Source organism: Hypanus sabinus, unplaced genomic scaffold (assembly GCF_030144855.1).
Source record: "Hypanus sabinus isolate sHypSab1 unplaced genomic scaffold, sHypSab1.hap1 scaffold_2111, whole genome shotgun sequence".
In the NCBI taxonomy this organism is placed as follows: Eukaryota; Metazoa; Chordata; class Chondrichthyes; order Myliobatiformes; family Dasyatidae; genus Hypanus; species Hypanus sabinus.
The window spans coordinates 19,708-41,943 of record NW_026780216.1 but is presented as its reverse complement, the minus strand read 5'-3'; the positions used below and the strand labels follow the sequence as shown (position 1 = coordinate 41,943).

The 22,236-nt window shown below is 58.2% G+C and overlaps 1 protein-coding gene across 1 annotated transcript in view; it reads left to right on the top strand.

Moving 5' to 3' along the window:
• LOC132387701 (tumor necrosis factor receptor superfamily member 3-like) overlaps positions 1 to 22,236 on the top strand; it is a 42,504-nt gene that overhangs the window by 2,279 nt on the left and 17,989 nt on the right. The window contains exons 3-5 of the mRNA XM_059960063.1: positions 1,014 to 1,147; positions 1,248 to 1,376; positions 2,131 to 2,159. Coding sequence (XP_059816046.1) covers positions 1,014 to 1,147; positions 1,248 to 1,376; positions 2,131 to 2,159 — 292 coding nt within the window. The remainder of the gene's footprint in view (positions 1 to 1,013; positions 1,148 to 1,247; positions 1,377 to 2,130; positions 2,160 to 22,236) is intronic.

Below are 22,236 nucleotides of genomic sequence, written 5' to 3'. Positions count from 1 at the left end.
CCCCTCCCTCTCCTACACCACTCCCCGTCTCCGTCACCCCCTCCCTCCCCTACACCGCTCCCCCTCCCCATCACCCCCTCCCTCCCCTACAACCCTCCCCTTCTCCGTCACCCCCCTCCCTCCCCTTCACCCCTCCCCCTCTCCGTCTCCATCACCCCCTCCCTCCCCTACACCCCTCCCCATCTCCGTCACCCCCTCCCTCCCCTACACCCCTCCCCGTCATCACCCCCACCCTCCCCTACACCCTCCCCGTCTCCCTCACCCCCTCCTCCCCTTCACCCCTCCCCCTCTCCGTCTCCAACACCCCCTCCCTCCCCGTCTCCGTCACCCCCTCCCTCCCCTACACCCCTCCCCATCTCCGACACCCCCTCCCTCCCCTACACCCCTCCCCGTCATCACCCCCTCCCTCCCCTACACCCTCCCCGTCTCCGTCACCCACTCACTCCTACACCCCTCCCTGTATCCGTCACCCCCTCCCTCTCCTACACCACTCCCCATCTCCGTCACCCCCTCCCTCCCCCACACCCTCCCCATCACCTCCTCCCTGCCCCACACCCTCCCCATCTCCATCACCCCCTCCCTCCCATACACCCCTCCCCGTCTCCATCATCCCCTCCCACCCCACACCCCTCCCCGTCTCCATCACCCCCTCCCTCCCCTACACCCCTCCCCCTCCTTCACCCCCTCCCTCCCCTACACCCCTCCCCCTCCTTCACCCACACCCTCCCTTCGCCTCTCCCCGTCTCCATCACCCCTCCCACCCCACACCCCTCCCCGTCTCCATCACCCCCTCCCTCCCCTACACCCCTCCCCGTCTCCATCACCCCTCCCTCCCCTACATTCCTCCCCGTCTCCATCACCCCCTCCCTCCATGTCTCCGTCACCCCCTCCCTCCCCTATACCCCTCCCCGTCTCTGTCACCCACTCCCTCCCTCCCCTATACCCCTCTCCGTCTCCGTCCCCCCCCTCCCGGTCGGATGCCCAGCTGACACCCCCTCCCTCTCTTGCGACAGTTGTTCTGCCCTGCGAAGGCTGCAGCGGATGGCGGGTAACGGAACCAGCGACAGCGTGTGCGGGGAGAAAGACGGAGACGTGGCACGCCGGGAGTCGTCCCAGCAACCCGGAGGCGTCCGACCCCGCACTGACGGTGAGGCAGGGAGGGGGCAGCGGCGGCGGGGAGGGAGGACGTGGAGGGGGCGCCGCGACCTCGGGACCCCGTTAACCCTCGCTCTCCCCTCCGCCCGCAGGTACGGAGTCGACCCCCGACTGGGTCCTGATCATGCTCCTGTTGGTCGCCCTGCTGGCCGTGACCGCCTGCCTCCTGCAGGGCACCCGGAAGCTCCGCAGGTCCCTCCACGTCTCCTGCTTCAAGAGCGGTGAGTCGGCGAGGGGTGTAGTGGAGGGAGGGGGTGACGGAGACGGGGAGGGGTGTAGGGGAGGGAGGGGGTGACGGAGACGGGGAGGGGTGTAGTGGAGGGAGGGGGTGACGGAGACGGGGAGGGGTGTAGTGGAGGGAGGGGGTGACGGAGACGGGGAGGGGTGTAGGGGAGGGAGGGGGTGACGGAGACGGGGAGGGGTGTAGTGGAGGGAGGGGGTGACGGAGACGGGGAGGGGTGTAGGGGAGGGAGGGGGTGACGGAGACGGGGAGGGGTGTAGTGGAGGGAGGGGGTGACGGAGACGGGGAGGGGTGTAGTGGAGGGAGGGGGTGACGGAGACGGGGAGGGGTGTAGGGGAGGGAGGGGGTGATGGAGACGGGGAGGGGTGTAGTGGAGGGAGGGGGTGACGGAGACGGGGAGGGGTGTAGGGGAGGAGGGGGTGACGGAGACGGGGAGGGGTGTAGGGGAGGGAGGAGGTGACGGAGACAGGGAGGGGTGTGGGGGAGGGAGGGGGTGATGGTGACCGAGGGGTGATGGTGACGGAGGGGTGACGGAGACGGTGAGGGGTGTAGGGGAGGGAGGGGGTAACGGAGACGGGGAGGGGTGTAGGAGAGGGAGGGGGTGACGGAGACGGGGAGGGGTGTCGGGGAGGGAGGGGGCGACGGAGACAGGGAGGGGTGTAGGGGAAAGAGGGGTTTACTGCTCGTTCCCCCTTTGACCCCCTCATGTCTCTCTCTCTCTCTCTCCACCTCAGTCTTCAAGTCTTGCGTCGTTGACCCAGAGGTAGGTCATGCATTGAATCACACCCCCTTTACCCTCCTACCCCCAACATCCCGCTCCCTCCTGCCCAGAATCCCCCTGCAGCCCAACGTCCCCACCCAGTTTCCCCGTTTGGGTGTCCGATTACTCGGGGTCTCAACCATCAGGAAGGAGATACAGGAGCCGCAGGGCCCACACCACCAGGTTCAGGGACAGTTATCACCCCTCAACCATCAGGAAGGAGGTACAGGAGCCTCAGGACCCACACCACCAGGTTCAGGGACAGTTAACACCCCTCAACCATCAGGAAGGAGGTACAGGAGCCTCAGGACCCACACCACCAGGTTCAGGGACAGTTAACACCCCTCAACCGTCAGGAAGGAGGTACAGGAGCCTCAGGACCCACACCACCAGGTTCAGGGACAGTTATCACACCTCAACCGTCAGGAAGGAGGTACAGGTGCCTCAGGACCCACACCACCAGGTTCAGGGACAGTTATCACCTCTCAACCATCAGGAAGGAGGTACAGGAGCCTCAGGACCCACACCACCAGGTTTAGGGACAGTTATCACCTCTCAACCATCAGGAAGGAGGTACAGGAGCCTCAGGACCCACATCACCGGGTTCAGGGACAGTTATCACCCCTCAACCATCTGGAAGGTGGTACAGGAGCCTCAGCAACCACACCACCAGGTTCAGGGACAGTTATCACCCCTCAACCATCAGGAAGGAGGTACAGGAGCCTCAGGACCCACACCACCAGTTTCAGGGACAGTTATCACCCCCTCAACCATCAGGAAGGAGGTACAGGAGCCTCAGGACCCACACCACCAGGTTCAGGGACAGTTATCACCCCCTCAACCATCAGGAAGGAGGTACAGGAGCCTCAGGACCCACGCCACCAGGTTCAGGAACAGTTATCACCCCTCAACCATCAGGAAGGAGATACGAGCCTCAGGACCCACGCCACCAGGTTCAGGGACAGTTATCACCCCTCAAACATCAGGAAGGAGGTACAGGAGCCTCAGGACCCACACCACCAGGTTCAGGGACAGTTATCACCCCTCAGCCATCAGGAAGGAGGTACAGGAGCCTCAGGACCCACGCCAGCAGGTTCAGGAACAGTTATCACCCCTCAACCATGAGGAATGAGGTACAGGAGCCTCAGGACCAATGCCACCAAGTTCAGGGACAGTTATCACCACTCAACCGTCAGGCAGGAGGTACAGGAGACTCAGGACCCACGCCACCAGGTTCAGGGACAGTTATCACCCCTCAACCATCAGGAATGAGGTACGGGAGCCTCAGGACCCACACCACCAGGTTCAGGGACAGTTATCACCCCTCAACCATCAGGAAGGAGGTACGGGAGCCTCAGGACCCACACCACCAGTTTCAGGGACAGTTATCACCCCTCAACCATCAGGAAGGAGGTACAGGAGCCTCAGGACCCACACCACCAGGTTCAGGGACAGTTATCGCCCCTCAACCATCAGGAAGGAGGTACAGGAGCCTCAGGACCCACACCACCAGGTTCAGGGACAGTTATCACCCCCTCAACCATCAGGAAGGAGGCACGGGAGCCTCAGGACCCACACCACCAGGTTCAGGGACAGTTAACACCTCTCAACCTTCAGGAAGGAGGTACAGGAGCCTCAGGGCCCACACCACCAGGTTCAGGGACAGTTATCACCCCTCAACCATCAGGAAGGAGGTACAGGAGCCTCAGGATCCACACCACCAGGTTCAGGGACAGTTATCACCCCTCAACCATCAGGAAGGAGGTACAGGAGCCTCAGGACCCACACCACCAGGTTCAGGGACAGTTATCACCCCTCAACAATCAGGAAGGAGGTACAGGAGCCTCAGGACCACACCACCGCGTTCAGGGACAGTTATCACCCCTCAACCATCAGGAAGGAGGTACAGGAGCCTCAGGACCCACACCACCAGTTTCAGGGACAGTTATCACCCCCTCAACCATCAGGAAGGAGGTACAGGAGCCTCAGGACCCACGCCACCAGGTTCAGGGACAGTTATCACCCCTCAACCATCAGGAATGAGGTACAGGAGCCTCAGGACCTACGCCACCAGGTTCAGGGACAGTTATCACCCCTCCACCATCAGGAAGGAGGTACAGGAGCCTCAGGAGACACACATCACCAGGTTCAGGGACAGTTATCACCCCTCAGCCATCAGGAATGAGGTACAGGATCCTCAGGACCAACACCACCAGGTTCAGGGACAGTTATCACCCCAACCATCAGGAAGGAGGTACAGGAACCTCAGGACCCACATCACCAGGTTCAGGGACAGTTATCACCCCTCAACCATCAGGAAAGAGGTACAGGAGCCTCAGGACCCACGCCACCAGGTTCAGGGACAGTTATCACCCCTCAACCATCAGGAAAGGGGTACTGGAGCCTCAGGACCCACGCCACCAGGTTCAGGGACAGTTATCACCCCTCAACCATCAGGAAGGAGGTACAGGAGCCTCAGGACCCACACCACCAGGTTCAGGGACAGTTATCACCCCTCAACCATCAGGAAGGAGGTACAGGAGTCTCAGGACCCACACCACCAGGTTCAGGGACAGTTATCACCCCTCAACCGTCAGGAATGAGGTACAGGAGCCTCAGGACCCACGCCACCAGGTTCAGGGACAGTTATCACCCCACAACAGTCAGGAAGGAGGTACAGGAGTCTCAGGACCCACACCACCAGGTTCAGGGACAGTTATCACCCCTCAACCGTCAGGCAGGAGGTACAGGAGCATCAGGACCCACGCCACCAGGTTCAGGGACAGTTATCACCCCTCAACCATCAGGAATGAGGCACGGGAGCCTCAGGACCCACACCACCAAGTTCAGGGACAGTTATCACCCCTCAACCATCAGGAAGGAGGTACGGGAGCCTCAGGACCCACACCACCAGGTTCAGGGACAGTTATCACCCCCTCAACCATCAGGAAGGAGGTACAGGAGCCTCAGGACCCACACCACCAGTTTCAGGGACAGTTATCACCACTCAACCATCAGGATGGAGGCACGGGAGCCTCAGGACCCACACCACCAGGTTCAGGGACAATTATCACCCCTCAACCATCAGGAAGGAGGTACGGGAGCCTCAGGACTCACACCACCAGGTTCAGGGACAGTTATAACCACTCAACCATCAGGAAGGAGGTACGGGAGCCTCAGGACCCACACCACCAGGTTCAGGGACTGGTATAACCCCTCAACCATCAGGAAGGAGGTACAGGAGCCTCAGGACCCACACCACCAGGTTCAGGGACAATTATCAGCCCTCAACCATCAGGAAGGAGGTACGGGAGCCACAGGACCCACACCACCAGGTTCAGGGACAGTTATCAGCCCTCAACCATCAGGAAGGAAGTACGGGAGCCTCAGGACCCACACCACCAGGTTCAGGGACAGTTATCAGCCCTCAACCATCAGGAAGGAGGTACGGGAGCCTCAGGACCCACACCACCAGGTTCAGGGACAGTTATAACCACTCAACCATCAGGAAGGAGGTACGGGAGCCTCAGGACCCACACCACCAGGTTCAGGGACAGTTATAACCCCTCAACCATCAGAAAGGAGTTACGGGAACGTCAGGACCCACACCACCAGGTTCAGGGACAGTTAACACCCCTCAACGATCAGGAAGGAGGTACAGGAGCCTCAGGACCCACACCACCAGGTTCAGGGACAGTTATCACCCCTCAACCATCAGGAAGGAGGTACGGGAGCCTCAGGACCCACACCACCAGGTTCAGGGACAGTTAACACCCCTCAACCGTCAGGAAGGAGGTACTGGAGCCTCAGGACCCACACCACCAGGTTCAGGGACAGTTATCACCCCAACCATCAGGAAGGAGGTACAGGAGCCTCAGGACCCACACCACCAGGTTCAGGGACAGTTATCACCCTCAACCATCAGGAAGGAGGTACGGGAGCCTCAGGACCCACACCACCAGGTTCAGGGACAGTTGTAACTACTCAACCATCAGGAAGGAGGTACGGGAGCCTCAGGACCCACACCACCAGGTTCAGGGACAGTTATAACCCCTCAACCATCAGGAAGGAGTTACGGGAACGTCAGGACCCACACCACCAGGTTCAGGGACAGTTAACACCCCTCAACGATCAGGAAGGAGGTACAGGAACCTCAGGACCCACACCACCAGGTTCAGGGACAGTTATCACCCCTCAACCATCAGGAAGGAGGTACGGGAGCCTCAGGACCCACACCACCAGGTTCAGGGACAGTTATCACCCCTCAACCGTCAGGAAGGAGGTACGGGAGCCTCAGGACCCACACCACCAGGTTCAGGGACAGTTATCACCCCTCAACCGTCAGGAAGGAGGTACTGGAGCCTCAGGACCCACACCACCAGGTTCAGGGACAGTTATCACCCCTCAACCGTCAGGAAGGAGGTACAGGAGCGTCAGGACCCACACCACCAGGTTCAGGGACAGTTATCACCCTCAACCATCAGGAAGGAGGTACGGGAGCCTCAGGACCCACACCACCAGGTTCAGGGACAGTTATCTCCCTCAACCATCAGGAAGGAGTTACGGGATCCTCAGGACCCACACCACCAGGTTCAGGGACAGTTATCACCTCTCAACCATCAGGAAGGAGGTACAGGAGCCTCAGGACCCACACCACCAGGTTCAGGGACAGTTATTACCCCTCAGCCATCAGGAAGGAGGTACAGGAGCCTCAGGACCCACACCACCAGGTTCAGGGACAGTTATCACCTCTCAACCATCAGGAAGGAGGTACAGGAGCCTCAGGACCCACACCACCAGGTTCAGGGACAGTTATCACCTCTCAACCTTCAGGAAGGAGTTACAGGAGCGTCAGGACCCACACCACCAGGTTCAGGGACGGTTATCACCCCTCAACCATCAGGAAGGAGGTACGGGAGCCTCAGGACCCACACCACCAGGTTCAGGGACAGTTATCAGCCCTCAACCATCAGGAAGGAGGTACGGGAGCCTCAGGACCCACACCACCAGGTTCAGGGACAGTTATAACCACTCAACCATCAGGAAGGAGGTACGGGAGCCTCAGGACCCACACCACCAGGTTCAGGGACAGTTATAACCCCTCAACCATCAGGAAGGAGTTACGGGAACGTCAGGACCCACACCACCAGGTTCAGGGACAGTTAACACCCCTCAACGATCAGGAAGGAGGTACAGGAGCCTCAGGACCCACACCACCAGGTTCAGGGACAGTTATCACCCCTCAACCATCAGGAAGGAGGTACGGGAGCCTCAGGACCCACACCACCAGGTTCAGGGACAGTTAACACCCCTCAACCGTCAGGAAGGAGGTACTGGAGCCTCAAAACCCACACCACCAGGTTCAGGGACAGTTATCACCCCAACCATCAGGAAGGAGGTACAGGAGCCTCAGGACCCACACCACCAGGTTCAGGGACAGTTATCACCCTCAACCATCAGGAAGGAGGTACGGGAGCCTCAGGACCCACACCACCAGGTTCAGGGACAGTTATAACTACTCAACCATCAGGAAGGAGGTACGGGAGCCTCAGGACCCACACCACCAGGTTCAGGGACAGTTATAACCCCTCAACCATCAGGAAGGAGTTACGGGAACGTCAGGACCCACACCACCAGGTTCAGGGACAGTTAACACCCCTCAACGATCAGGAAGGAGGTACAGGAACCTCAGGACCCACACCACCAGGTTCAGGGACAGTTATCACCCCTCAACCATCAGGAAGGAGGTACGGGAGCCTCAGGACCCACACCACCAGGTTCAGGGACAGTTATCACCCCTCAACCGTCAGGAAGGAGGTACGGGAGCCTCAGGACCCACACCACCAGGTTCAGGGACAGTTATCACCCCTCAACCGTCAGGAAGGAGGTACTGGAGCCTCAGGACCCACACCACCAGGTTCAGGGACAGTTATCACCCCTCAACCGTCAGGAAGGAGGTACAGGAGCGTCAGGACCCACACCACCAGGTTCAGGGACAGTTATCACCCTCAACCATCAGGAAGGAGGTACGGGAGCCTCAGGACCCACACCACCAGGTTCAGGGACAGTTATCACCTCTCAACCATCAGGGAGGTACAGGAGCCTCAGGACCCACACCACCAGGTTCAGGGACAGTTATTACCCCTCAGCCATCAGGAAGGAGGTACAGGAGCCTCAGGACCCACACCACCAGGTTCAGGAACAGTTCTCACCCCTCAACCATCAGGAAGGAGGTACAGGAGTCTCAGGACCCAGACCACCAGGTTCAGGGACAGTTATCACCCCTCAACCATCAGGAAGGAGGTACAGGAGCCTCAGGACCCACACCACCAGGTTTAGGGACAGTTATCACCTCTCAACCATCAGGAAGGAGGTACAGGAGCCTCAGGACCCACATCACCGGGTTCAGGGACAGTTATCACCCCTCAACCATCTGGAAGGTGGTACAGGAGCCTCAGCAACCACACCACCAGGTTCAGGGACAGTTATCACCCCTCAACCATCAGGAAGGAGGTACAGGAGCCTCAGGACCCACACCACCAGTTTCAGGGACAGTTATCACCCCCTCAACCATCAGGAAGGAGGTACAGGAGCCTCAGGACCCACACCACCAGGTTCAGGGACAGTTATCACCCCCTCAACCATCAGGAAGGAGGTACAGGAGCCTCAGGACCCACGCCACCAGGTTCAGGAACAGTTATCACCCCTCAACCATCAGGAAGGAGATACGAGCCTCAGGACCCACGCCACCAGGTTCAGGGACAGTTATCACCCCTCAAACATCAGGAAGGAGGTACAGGAGCCTCAGGACCCACACCACCAGGTTCAGGGACAGTTATCACCCCTCAGCCATCAGGAAGGAGGTACAGGAGCCTCAGGACCCACGCCAGCAGGTTCAGGAACAGTTATCACCCCTCAACCATGAGGAATGAGGTACAGGAGCCTCAGGACCAATGCCACCAAGTTCAGGGACAGTTATCACCACTCAACCGTCAGGCAGGAGGTACAGGAGACTCAGGACCCACGCCACCAGGTTCAGGGACAGTTATCACCCCTCAACCATCAGGAATGAGGTACGGGAGCCTCAGGACCCACACCACCAGGTTCAGGGACAGTTATCACCCCTCAACCATCAGGAAGGAGGTACGGGAGCCTCAGGACCCACACCACCAGTTTCAGGGACAGTTATCACCCCTCAACCATCAGGAAGGAGGTACAGGAGCCTCAGGACCCACACCACCAGGTTCAGGGACAGTTATCGCCCCTCAACCATCAGGAAGGAGGTACAGGAGCCTCAGGACCCACACCACCAGGTTCAGGGACAGTTATCACCCCCCTCAACCATCAGGAAGGAGGCACGGGAGCCTCAGGACCCACACCACCAGGTTCAGGGACAGTTAACACCTCTCAACCTTCAGGAAGGAGGTACAGGAGCCTCAGGGCCCACACCACCAGGTTCAGGGACAGTTATCACCCCTCAACCATCAGGAAGGAGGTACAGGAGCCTCAGGATCCACACCACCAGGTTCAGGGACAGTTATCACCCCTCAACCATCAGGAAGGAGGTACAGGAGCCTCAGGACCCACACCACCAGGTTCAGGGACAGTTATCACCCCTCAACAATCAGGAAGGAGGTACAGGAGCCTCAGGACCACACCACCGCGTTCAGGGACAGTTATCACCCCTCAACCATCAGGAAGGAGGTACAGGAGCCTCAGGACCCACACCACCAGTTTCAGGGACAGTTATCACCCCCTCAACCATCAGGAAGGAGGTACAGGAGCCTCAGGACCCACGCCACCAGGTTCAGGGACAGTTATCACCCCTCAACCATCAGGAATGAGGTACAGGAGCCTCAGGACCTACGCCACCAGGTTCAGGGACAGTTATCACCCCTCCACCATCAGGAAGGAGGTACAGGAGCCTCAGGAGACACACATCACCAGGTTCAGGGACAGTTATCACCCCTCAGCCATCAGGAATGAGGTACAGGATCCTCAGGACCAACACCACCAGGTTCAGGGACAGTTATCACCCCAACCATCAGGAAGGAGGTACAGGAACCTCAGGACCCACATCACCAGGTTCAGGGACAGTTATCACCCCTCAACCATCAGGAAAGAGGTACAGGAGCCTCAGGACCCACGCCACCAGGTTCAGGGACAGTTATCACCCCTCAACCATCAGGAAAGGGGTACTGGAGCCTCAGGACCCACGCCACCAGGTTCAGGGACAGTTATCACCCCTCAACCATCAGGAAGGAGGTACAGGAGCCTCAGGACCCACACCACCAGGTTCAGGGACAGTTATCACCCCTCAACCATCAGGAAGGAGGTACAGGAGTCTCAGGACCCACACCACCAGGTTCAGGGACAGTTATCACCCCTCAACCGTCAGGAATGAGGTACAGGAGCCTCAGGACCCACGCCACCAGGTTCAGGGACAGTTATCACCCCACAACAGTCAGGAAGGAGGTACAGGAGTCTCAGGACCCACACCACCAGGTTCAGGGACAGTTATCACCCCTCAACCGTCAGGCAGGAGGTACAGGAGCATCAGGACCCACGCCACCAGGTTCAGGGACAGTTATCACCCCTCAACCATCAGGAATGAGGCACGGGAGCCTCAGGACCCACACCACCAAGTTCAGGGACAGTTATCACCCCTCAACCATCAGGAAGGAGGTACGGGAGCCTCAGGACCCACACCACCAGGTTCAGGGACAGTTATCACCCCCCTCAACCATCAGGAAGGAGGTACAGGAGCCTCAGGACCCACACCACCAGTTTCAGGGACAGTTATCACCACTCAACCATCAGGATGGAGGCACGGGAGCCTCAGGACCCACACCACCAGGTTCAGGGACAATTATCACCCCTCAACCATCAGGAAGGAGGTACGGGAGCCTCAGGACTCACACCACCAGGTTCAGGGACAGTTATAACCACTCAACCATCAGGAAGGAGGTACGGGAGCCTCAGGACCCACACCACCAGGTTCAGGGACTGGTATAACCCCTCAACCATCAGGAAGGAGGTACAGGAGCCTCAGGACCCACACCACCAGGTTCAGGGACAATTATCAGCCCTCAACCATCAGGAAGGAGGTACGGGAGCCACAGGACCCACACCACCAGGTTCAGGGACAGTTATCAGCCCTCAACCATCAGGAAGGAAGTACGGGAGCCTCAGGACCCACACCACCAGGTTCAGGGACAGTTATCAGCCCTCAACCATCAGGAAGGAGGTACGGGAGCCTCAGGACCCACACCACCAGGTTCAGGGACAGTTATAACCACTCAACCATCAGGAAGGAGGTACGGGAGCCTCAGGACCCACACCACCAGGTTCAGGGACAGTTATAACCCCTCAACCATCAGAAAGGAGTTACGGGAACGTCAGGACCCACACCACCAGGTTCAGGGACAGTTAACACCCCTCAACGATCAGGAAGGAGGTACAGGAGCCTCAGGACCCACACCACCAGGTTCAGGGACAGTTATCACCCCTCAACCATCAGGAAGGAGGTACGGGAGCCTCAGGACCCACACCACCAGGTTCAGGGACAGTTAACACCCCTCAACCGTCAGGAAGGAGGTACTGGAGCCTCAGGACCCACACCACCAGGTTCAGGGACAGTTATCACCCCAACCATCAGGAAGGAGGTACAGGAGCCTCAGGACCCACACCACCAGGTTCAGGGACAGTTATCACCCTCAACCATCAGGAAGGAGGTACGGGAGCCTCAGGACCCACACCACCAGGTTCAGGGACAGTTGTAACTACTCAACCATCAGGAAGGAGGTACGGGAGCCTCAGGACCCACACCACCAGGTTCAGGGACAGTTATAACCCCTCAACCATCAGGAAGGAGTTACGGGAACGTCAGGACCCACACCACCAGGTTCAGGGACAGTTAACACCCCTCAACGATCAGGAAGGAGGTACAGGAACCTCAGGACCCACACCACCAGGTTCAGGGACAGTTATCACCCCTCAACCATCAGGAAGGAGGTACGGGAGCCTCAGGACCCACACCACCAGGTTCAGGGACAGTTATCACCCCTCAACCGTCAGGAAGGAGGTACGGGAGCCTCAGGACCCACACCACCAGGTTCAGGGACAGTTATCACCCCTCAACCGTCAGGAAGGAGGTACTGGAGCCTCAGGACCCACACCACCAGGTTCAGGGACAGTTATCACCCCTCAACCGTCAGGAAGGAGGTACAGGAGCGTCAGGACCCACACCACCAGGTTCAGGGACAGTTATCACCCTCAACCATCAGGAAGGAGGTACGGGAGCCTCAGGACCCACACCACCAGGTTCAGGGACAGTTATCTCCCTCAACCATCAGGAAGGAGTTACGGGATCCTCAGGACCCACACCACCAGGTTCAGGGACAGTTATCACCTCTCAACCATCAGGAAGGAGGTACAGGAGCCTCAGGACCCACACCACCAGGTTCAGGGACAGTTATTACCCCTCAGCCATCAGGAAGGAGGTACAGGAGCCTCAGGACCCACACCACCAGGTTCAGGGACAGTTATCACCTCTCAACCATCAGGAAGGAGGTACAGGAGCCTCAGGACCCACACCACCAGGTTCAGGGACAGTTATCACCTCTCAACCTTCAGGAAGGAGTTACAGGAGCGTCAGGACCCACACCACCAGGTTCAGGGACGGTTATCACCCCTCAACCATCAGGAAGGAGGTACGGGAGCCTCAGGACCCACACCACCAGGTTCAGGGACAGTTATCAGCCCTCAACCATCAGGAAGGAGGTACGGGAGCCTCAGGACCCACACCACCAGGTTCAGGGACAGTTATAACCACTCAACCATCAGGAAGGAGGTACGGGAGCCTCAGGACCCACACCACCAGGTTCAGGGACAGTTATAACCCCTCAACCATCAGGAAGGAGTTACGGGAACGTCAGGACCCACACCACCAGGTTCAGGGACAGTTAACACCCCTCAACGATCAGGAAGGAGGTACAGGAGCCTCAGGACCCACACCACCAGGTTCAGGGACAGTTATCACCCCTCAACCATCAGGAAGGAGGTACGGGAGCCTCAGGACCCACACCACCAGGTTCAGGGACAGTTAACACCCCTCAACCGTCAGGAAGGAGGTACTGGAGCCTCAAAACCCACACCACCAGGTTCAGGGACAGTTATCACCCCAACCATCAGGAAGGAGGTACAGGAGCCTCAGGACCCACACCACCAGGTTCAGGGACAGTTATCACCCTCAACCATCAGGAAGGAGGTACGGGAGCCTCAGGACCCACACCACCAGGTTCAGGGACAGTTATAACTACTCAACCATCAGGAAGGAGGTACGGGAGCCTCAGGACCCACACCACCAGGTTCAGGGACAGTTATAACCCCTCAACCATCAGGAAGGAGTTACGGGAACGTCAGGACCCACACCACCAGGTTCAGGGACAGTTAACACCCCTCAACGATCAGGAAGGAGGTACAGGAACCTCAGGACCCACACCACCAGGTTCAGGGACAGTTATCACCCCTCAACCATCAGGAAGGAGGTACGGGAGCCTCAGGACCCACACCACCAGGTTCAGGGACAGTTATCACCCCTCAACCGTCAGGAAGGAGGTACGGGAGCCTCAGGACCCACACCACCAGGTTCAGGGACAGTTATCACCCCTCAACCGTCAGGAAGGAGGTACTGGAGCCTCAGGACCCACACCACCAGGTTCAGGGACAGTTATCACCCCTCAACCGTCAGGAAGGAGGTACAGGAGCGTCAGGACCCACACCACCAGGTTCAGGGACAGTTATCACCCTCAACCATCAGGAAGGAGGTACGGGAGCCTCAGGACCCACACCACCAGGTTCAGGGACAGTTATCACCTCTCAACCATCAGGGAGGTACAGGAGCCTCAGGACCCACACCACCAGGTTCAGGGACAGTTATTACCCCTCAGCCATCAGGAAGGAGGTACAGGAGCCTCAGGACCCACACCACCAGGTTCAGGAACAGTTCTCACCCCTCAACCATCAGGAAGGAGGTACAGGAGTCTCAGGACCCAGACCACCAGGTTCAGGGACAGTTATCACCCCTCAACCATCAGGAAGGAGGTACAGGTGCCTCAGGACCCACACCACCAGGTTCAGGGACAGTTATCACCCCTCAACCATCAGGAAGGAGGTACGGGAGCCTCAGGACCCAGACCACCAGTTTCAGTGACAGTTATCACCCCTCAACCATCAGGAAGGAGGTACTGGAGTCTCAGGACCCAGACCACCAGGTTCAGGGACAGTTATCACCCCCTCAACCATCAGGAAGGAGGTACAGGAGCCTCAGGACCCACACCACCAGTTTCAGGGACAGTTATCACCACTCAACCATCAGGATGGAGGCACGGGAGCCTCAGGACCCACACCACCAGGTTCAGGGACAATTATCACCCCTCAACCATCAGGAAGGAGGTACGGGAGCCTCAGGACTCACACCACCAGGTTCAGGGACAGTTATAACCCCTCAACCATCAGGAAGGAGGTACGGGAGCCTCAGGACCCACACCACCAGGTTCAGGGACTGGTATAACCCCTCAACCATCAGGAAGGAGGTACAGGAGCCTCAGGACCCACACCACCAGGTTCAGGGACAATTATCAGCCCTCAACCATCAGGAAGGAGGTACGGGAGCCACAGGACCCACACCACCAGGTTCAGGGACAGTTATCAGCCCTCAACCATCAGGAAGGAAGTACGGGAGCCTCAGGATCCACACCACCAGGTTCAGGGACAGTTATCAGCCCTCAACCATCAGGAAGGAGGTACGGGAGCCTCAGGACCCACACCACCAGGTTCAGGGACAGTTATAACCACTCAACCATCAGGAAGGAGGTACGGGAGCCTCAGGACCCACACCACCAGGTTCAGGGACAGTTATAACCCCTCAACCATCAGGAAGGAGTTACGGGAACGTCAGGACCCACACCACCAGGTTCAGGGACAGTTAACACCCCTCAACGATCAGGAAGGAGGTACAGGAGCCTCAGGACCCACACCACCAGGTTCAGGGACAGTTATCACCCCTCAACCATCAGGAAGGAGGTACGGGAGCCTCAGGACCCACACCACCAGGTTCAGGGACAGTTAACACCCCTCAACCGTCAGGAAGGAGGTACTGGAGCCTCAGGACCCACACCACCAGGTTCAGGGACAGTTATCACCCCAACCATCAGGAAGGAGGTACAGGAGCCTCAGGACCCACACCACCAGGTTCAGGGACAGTTATCACCCTCAACCATCAGGAAGGAGGTACGGGAGCCTCAGGACCCACACCACCAGGTTCAGGGACAGTTATAACTACTCAACCATCAGGAAGGAGGTACGGGAGCCTCAGGACCCACACCACCAGGTTCAGGGACAGTTATAACCCCTCAACCATCAGGAAGGAGTTACGGGAACGTCAGGACCCACACCACCAGGTTCAGGGACAGTTAACACCCCTCAACGATCAGGAAGGAGGTACAGGAACCTCAGGACCCACACCACCAGGTTCAGGGACAGTTATCACCCCTCAACCATCAGGAAGGAGGTACGGGAGCCTCAGGACCCACACCACCAGGTTCAGGGACAGTTATCACCCCTCAACCGTCAGGAAGGAGGTACGGGAGCCTCAGGACCCACACCACCAGGTTCAGGGACAGTTATCACCCCTCAACCGTCAGGAAGGAGGTACTGGAGCCTCAGGACCCACACCACCAGGTTCAGGGACAGTTATCACCCCTCAACCGTCAGGAAGGAGGTACAGGAGCGTCAGGACCCACACCACCAGGTTCAGGGACAGTTATCACCCTCAACCATCAGGAAGGAGGTACGGGAGCCTCAGGACCCACACCACCAGGTTCAGGGACAGTTATCTCCTTCAACCATCAGGAAGGAGGTACGGGAGCCTCAGGACCCACACCACCAGGTTCAGGGACAGTTATCACCTCTCAACCATCAGGAAGGAGGTACAGGAGCCTCAGGACCCACACCACCAGGTTCAGGGACAGTTATTACCCCTCAGCCATCAGGAAGGAGGTACAGGAGCCTCAGGACCCACACCACCAGGTTCAGGGACAGTTATCACCTCTCAACCATCAGGAAGGAGGTACAGGAGCCTCAGGACCCACACCACCAGGTTCAGGGACAGTTATCACCTCTCAACCTTCAGGAAGGAGGTACAGGAGCGTCAGGACCCACACCACCAGGTTCAGGGACGGTTATCACCCCTCAACCATCAGGAAGGAGGTACGGGAGCCTCAGGACCCACACCACCAGGTTCAGGGACAGTTATCAGCCCTCAACCATCAGGAAGGAGGTACGGGAGCCTCAGGACCCACACCACCAGGTTCAGGGACAGTTATAACCACTCAACCATCAGGAAGGAGGTACGGGAGCCTCAGGACCCACACCACCAGGTTCAGGGACAGTTATAACTACTCAACCATCAGGAAGGAGGTACGGGAGCCTCAGGACCCACACCACCAGGTTCAGGGACAGTTATAACCCCTCAACCATCAGGAAGGAGTTACGGGAACGTCAGGACCCACACCACCAGGTTCAGGGACAGTTAACACCCCTCAACGATCAGGAAGGAGGTACAGGAACCTCAGGACCCACACCACCAGGTTCAGGGACAGTTATCACCCCTCAACCATCAGGAAGGAGGTACGGGAGCCTCAGGACCCACACCACCAGGTTCAGGGACAGTTATCACCCCTCAACCGTCAGGAAGGAGGTACGGGAGCCTCAGGACCCACACCACCAGGTTCAGGGACAGTTATCACCCCTCAACCGTCAGGAAGGAGGTACTGGAGCCTCAGGACCCACACCACCAGGTTCAGGGACAGTTATCACCCCTCAACCGTCAGGAAGGAGGTACAGGAGCGTCAGGACCCACACCACCAGGTTCAGGGACAGTTATCACCCTCAACCATCAGGAAGGAGGTACGGGAGCATCAGGACCCACACCACCAGGTTCAGGGACAGTTATCTCCCTCAACCATCAGGAAGGAGGTACGGGAGCCTCAGGACCCACACCACCAGGTTCAGGGACAGTTATCACCTCTCAACCATCAGGAAGGAGGTACAGGAGCCTCAGGACCCACACCACCAGGTTCAGGGACAGTTATTACCCCTCAGCCATCAGGAAGGAGGTACAGGAGCCTCAGGACCCACACCACCAGGTTCAGGAACAGTTCTCAACCCTCAACCATCAGGAAGGAGGTACAGGAGTCTCAGGACCCAGACCACCAGGTTCAGGGACAGTTATCACCCCTCAACCATCAGGAAGGAGGTACAGGTGCCTCAGGACCCACACCACCAGGTTCAGGGACAGTTATCACCCCTCAACCATCAGGAAGGAGGTACGGGAGCCTCAGGACCCAGACCACCAGTTTCAGGGACAGTTATCACCCCTCAACCATCAGGAAGGAGGTACTGGAGTCTCAGGACCCAGACCACCAGGTTCAGGGACAGTTATCACCCCCTCAACCATCAGGAAGGAGGTACAGGAGCCTCAGGACCCACACCACCAGTTTCAGGGACAGTTATCACCACTCAACCATCAGGATGGAGGCACGGGAGCCTCAGGACCCACACCACCAGGTTCAGGGACAATTATCACCCCTCAACCATCAGGAAGGAGGTACGGGAGCCTCAGGACTCACACCACCAGGTTCAGGGACAGTTATAACCCCTCAACCATCAGGAAGGAGGTACGGGAGCCTCAGGACCCACACCACCAGGTTCAGGGACTGGTATAACCCCTCAACCATCAGGAAGGAGGTACAGGAGCCTCAGGACCCACACCACCAGGTTCAGGGACAATTATCAGCCCTCAACCATCAGGAAGGAGGTACGGGAGCCACAGGACCCACACCACCAGGTTCAAGAACAGTTATCAGCCCTCAACCATCAGGAAGGAAGTACGGGAGCCTCAGGATCCACACCACCAGGTTCAGGGACAGTTATCAGCCCTCAACCATCAGGAAGGAGGTACGGGAGCCTCAGGACCCACACCACCAGGTTCAGGGACAGTTATAACCACTCAACCATCAGGAAGGAGGTACGGGAGCCTCAGGACCCACACCACCAGGTTCAGGGACAGTTATAACCCCTCAACCATCAGGAAGGAGTTACGGGAACGTCAGGACCCACACCACCAGGTTCAGGGACAGTTAACACCCCTCAACGATCAGGAAGGAGGTACAGGAGCCTCAGGACCCACACCACCAGGTTCAGGGACAGTTATCACCCCTCAACCATCAGGAAGGAGGTACGGGAGCCTCAGGACCCACACCACCAGGTTCAGGGACAGTTAACACCCCTCAACCGTCAGGAAGGAGGTACTGGAGCCTCAGGACCCACACCACCAGGTTCAGGGACAGTTATCACCCCAACCATCAGGAAGGAGGTACAGGAGCCTCAGGACCCACACCACCAGGTTCAGGGACAGTTATCACCCTCAACCATCAGGAAGGAGGTACGGGAGCCTCAGGACCCACACCACCAGGTTCAGGGACAGTTATAACTACTCAACCATCAGGAAGGAGGTACGGGAGCCTCAGGACCCACACCACCAGGTTCAGGGACAGTTATAACCCCTCAACCATCAGGAAGGAGTTACGGGAACGTCAGGACCCACACCACCAGGTTCAGGGACAGTTAACACCCCTCAACGATCAGGAAGGAGGTACAGGAACCTCAGGACCCACACCACCAGGTTCAGGGACAGTTATCACCCCTCAACCATCAGGAAGGAGGTACGGGAGCCTCAGGACCCACACCACCAGGTTCAGGGACAGTTATCACCCCTCAACCGTCAGGAAGGAGGTACGGGAGCCTCAGGACCCACACCACCAGGTTCAGGGACAGTTATCACCCCTCAACCGTCAGGAAGGAGGTACTGGAGCCTCAGGACCCACACCACCAGGTTCAGGGACAGTTATCACCCCTCAACCGTCAGGAAGGAGGTACAGGAGCGTCAGGACCCACACCACCAGGTTCAGGGACAGTTATCACCCTCAACCATCAGGAAGGAGGTACGGGAGCCTCAGGACCCACACCACCAGGTTCAGGGACAGTTATCTCCTTCAACCATCAGGAAGGAGGTACGGGAGCCTCAGGACCCACACCACCAGGTTCAGGGACAGTTATCACCTCTCAACCATCAGGAAGGAGGTACAGGAGCCTCAGGACCCACACCACCAGGTTCAGGGACAGTTATTACCCCTCAGCCATCAGGAAGGAGGTACAGGAGCCTCAGGACCCACACCACCAGGTTCAGGGACAGTTATCACCTCTCAACCATCAGGAAGGAGGTACAGGAGCCTCAGGACCCACACCACCAGGTTCAGGGACAGTTATCACCTCTCAACCTTCAGGAAGGAGGTACAGGAGCGTCAGGACCCACACCACCAGGTTCAGGGACGGTTATCACCCCTCAACCATCAGGAAGGAGGTACGGGAGCCTCAGGACCCACACCACCAGGTTCAGGGACAGTTATCAGCCCTCAACCATCAGGAAGGAGGTACGGGAGCCTCAGGACCCACACCACCAGGTTCAGGGACAGTTATAACCACTCAACCATCAGGAAGGAGGTACGGGAGCCTCAGGACCCACACCACCAGGTTCAGGGACAGTTATAACCCCTCAACCATCAGGAAGGAGTTACGGGAACGTCAGGACCCACACCACCAGGTTCAGGGACAGTTAACACCCCTCAACCATCAGGAAGGAGGTACAGGAGCCTCAGGACCCACACCACCAGGTTCAGGGACAGTTATCACCCCTCAACCATCAGGAAGGAGGTACGGGAGCTTCAGGACCCACACCACCAGGTTCAGGGACAGTTAACACCCCTCAACCGTCAGGAAGGAGGTACTGGAGCCTCAAAACCCACACCACCAGGTTCAGGGACAGTTATCACCCCAACCATCAGGAAGGAGGTACAGGAGCCTCAGGACCCACACCACCAGGTTCAGGGACAGTTATCACCCTCAACCATCAGGAAGGAGGTACGGGAGCCTCAGGACCCACACCACCAGGTTCAGGGACAGTTATAACTACTCAACCATCAGGAAGGAGGTACGGGAGCCTCAGGACCCACACCACCAGGTTCAGGGACAGTTATAACCCCTCAACCATCAGGAAGGAGTTACGGGAACGTCAGGACCCACACCACCAGGTTCAGGGACAGTTAACACCCCTCAACGATCAGGAAGGAGGTACAGGAACCTCAGGACCCACACCACCAGGTTCAGGGACAGTTATCACCCCTCAACCATCAGGAAGGAGGTACGGGAGCCTCAGGACCCACACCACCAGGTTCAGGGACAGTTATCACCCCTCAACCGTCAGGAAGGAGGTACGGGAGCCTCAGGACCCACACCACCAGGTTCAGGGACAGTTATCACCCCTCAACCGTCAGGAAGGAGGTACTGGAGCCTCAGGACCCACACCACCAGGTTCAGGGACAGTTATCACCTCTCAACCTTCAGGAAGGAGGTACAGGAGCGTCAGGACCCACACCACCAGGTTCAGGGACGGTTATCACCCCTCAACCATCAGGAAGGAGGTACGGGAGCCTCAGGACCCACACCACCAGGTTCAGGGACAGTTATCAGCCCTCAACCATCAGGAAGGAGGTACGGGAGCCTCAGGACCCACACCACCAGGTTCAGGGACAGTTATAACCACTCAACCATCAGGAAGGAGGTACGGGAGCCTCAGGACCCACACCACCAGGTTCAGGGACAGTTATAACCCCTCAACCATCAGGAAGGAGTTACGGGAACGTCAGGACCCACACCACCAGGTTCAGGGACAGTTAACACCCCTCAACGATCAGGAAGGAGGTACAGGAGCCTCAGGACCCACACCACCAGGTTCAGGGACAGTTATCACCCCTCAACCATCAGGAAGGAGGTACGGGAGCCTCAGGACCCACACCACCAGGTTCAGGGACAGTTAACACCCCTCAACCGTCAGGAAGGAGGTACTGGAGCCTCAAAACCCACACCACCAGGTTCAGGGACAGTTATCACCCCAACCATCAGGAAGGAGGTACAGGAGCCTCAGGACCCACACCACCAGGTTCAGGGACAGTTATCACCCTCAACCATCAGGAAGGAGGTACGGGAGCCTCAGGACCCACACCACCAGGTTCAGGGACAGTTATAACTACTCAACCATCAGGAAGGAGGTACGGGAGCCTCAGGACCCACACCACCAGGTTCAGGGACAGTTATAACCCCTCAACCATCAGGAAGGAGTTACGGGAACGTCAGGACCCACACCACCAGGTTCAGGGACAGTTAACACCCCTCAACGATCAGGAAAGAGGTACAGGAACCTCAGGACCCACACCACCAGGTTCAGGGACAGTTATCACCCCTCAACCATCAGGAAGGAGGTACGGGAGCCTCAGGACCCACACCACCAGGTTCAGGGACAGTTATCACCCCTCAACCGTCAGGAAGGAGGTACGGGAGCCTCAGGACCCACACCACCAGGTTCAGGGACAGTTATCACCCCTCAACCGTCAGGAAGGAGGTACTGGAGCCTCAGGACCCACACCACCAGGTTCAGGGACAGTTATCACCCCTCAACCGTCAGGAAGGAGGTACGGGAGCCTCAGGACCCACACCACCAGGTTCAGGGACAGTTATCACCCCTCAACCGTCAGGAAGGAGGTACGGGAGCCTCAGGACCCACACCACCAGGTTTAGGGACAGTTATCACCCCTCAACCGTCAGGAAGGAGGTACTGGAGCCTCAGGACCCACACCACCAGGTTCAGGGACAGTTATCACCCCTCAACCATCAGGAAGGAGGTACAGGAGCGTCAGGACCCACACCACCAGGTTCAGGGACAGTTATCACCCTCAACCATCAGGAAGGAGGTACGGGAGCCTCAGGACCCACACCACCAGGTTCAGGGACAGTTATCTCCCTCAACCATCAGGAAGGAGGTACGGGAGCCTCAGGACCCACACCACCAGGTTCAGGGACAGTTATCACCTCTCAACCATCAGGAAGGAGGTACAGGAGCCTC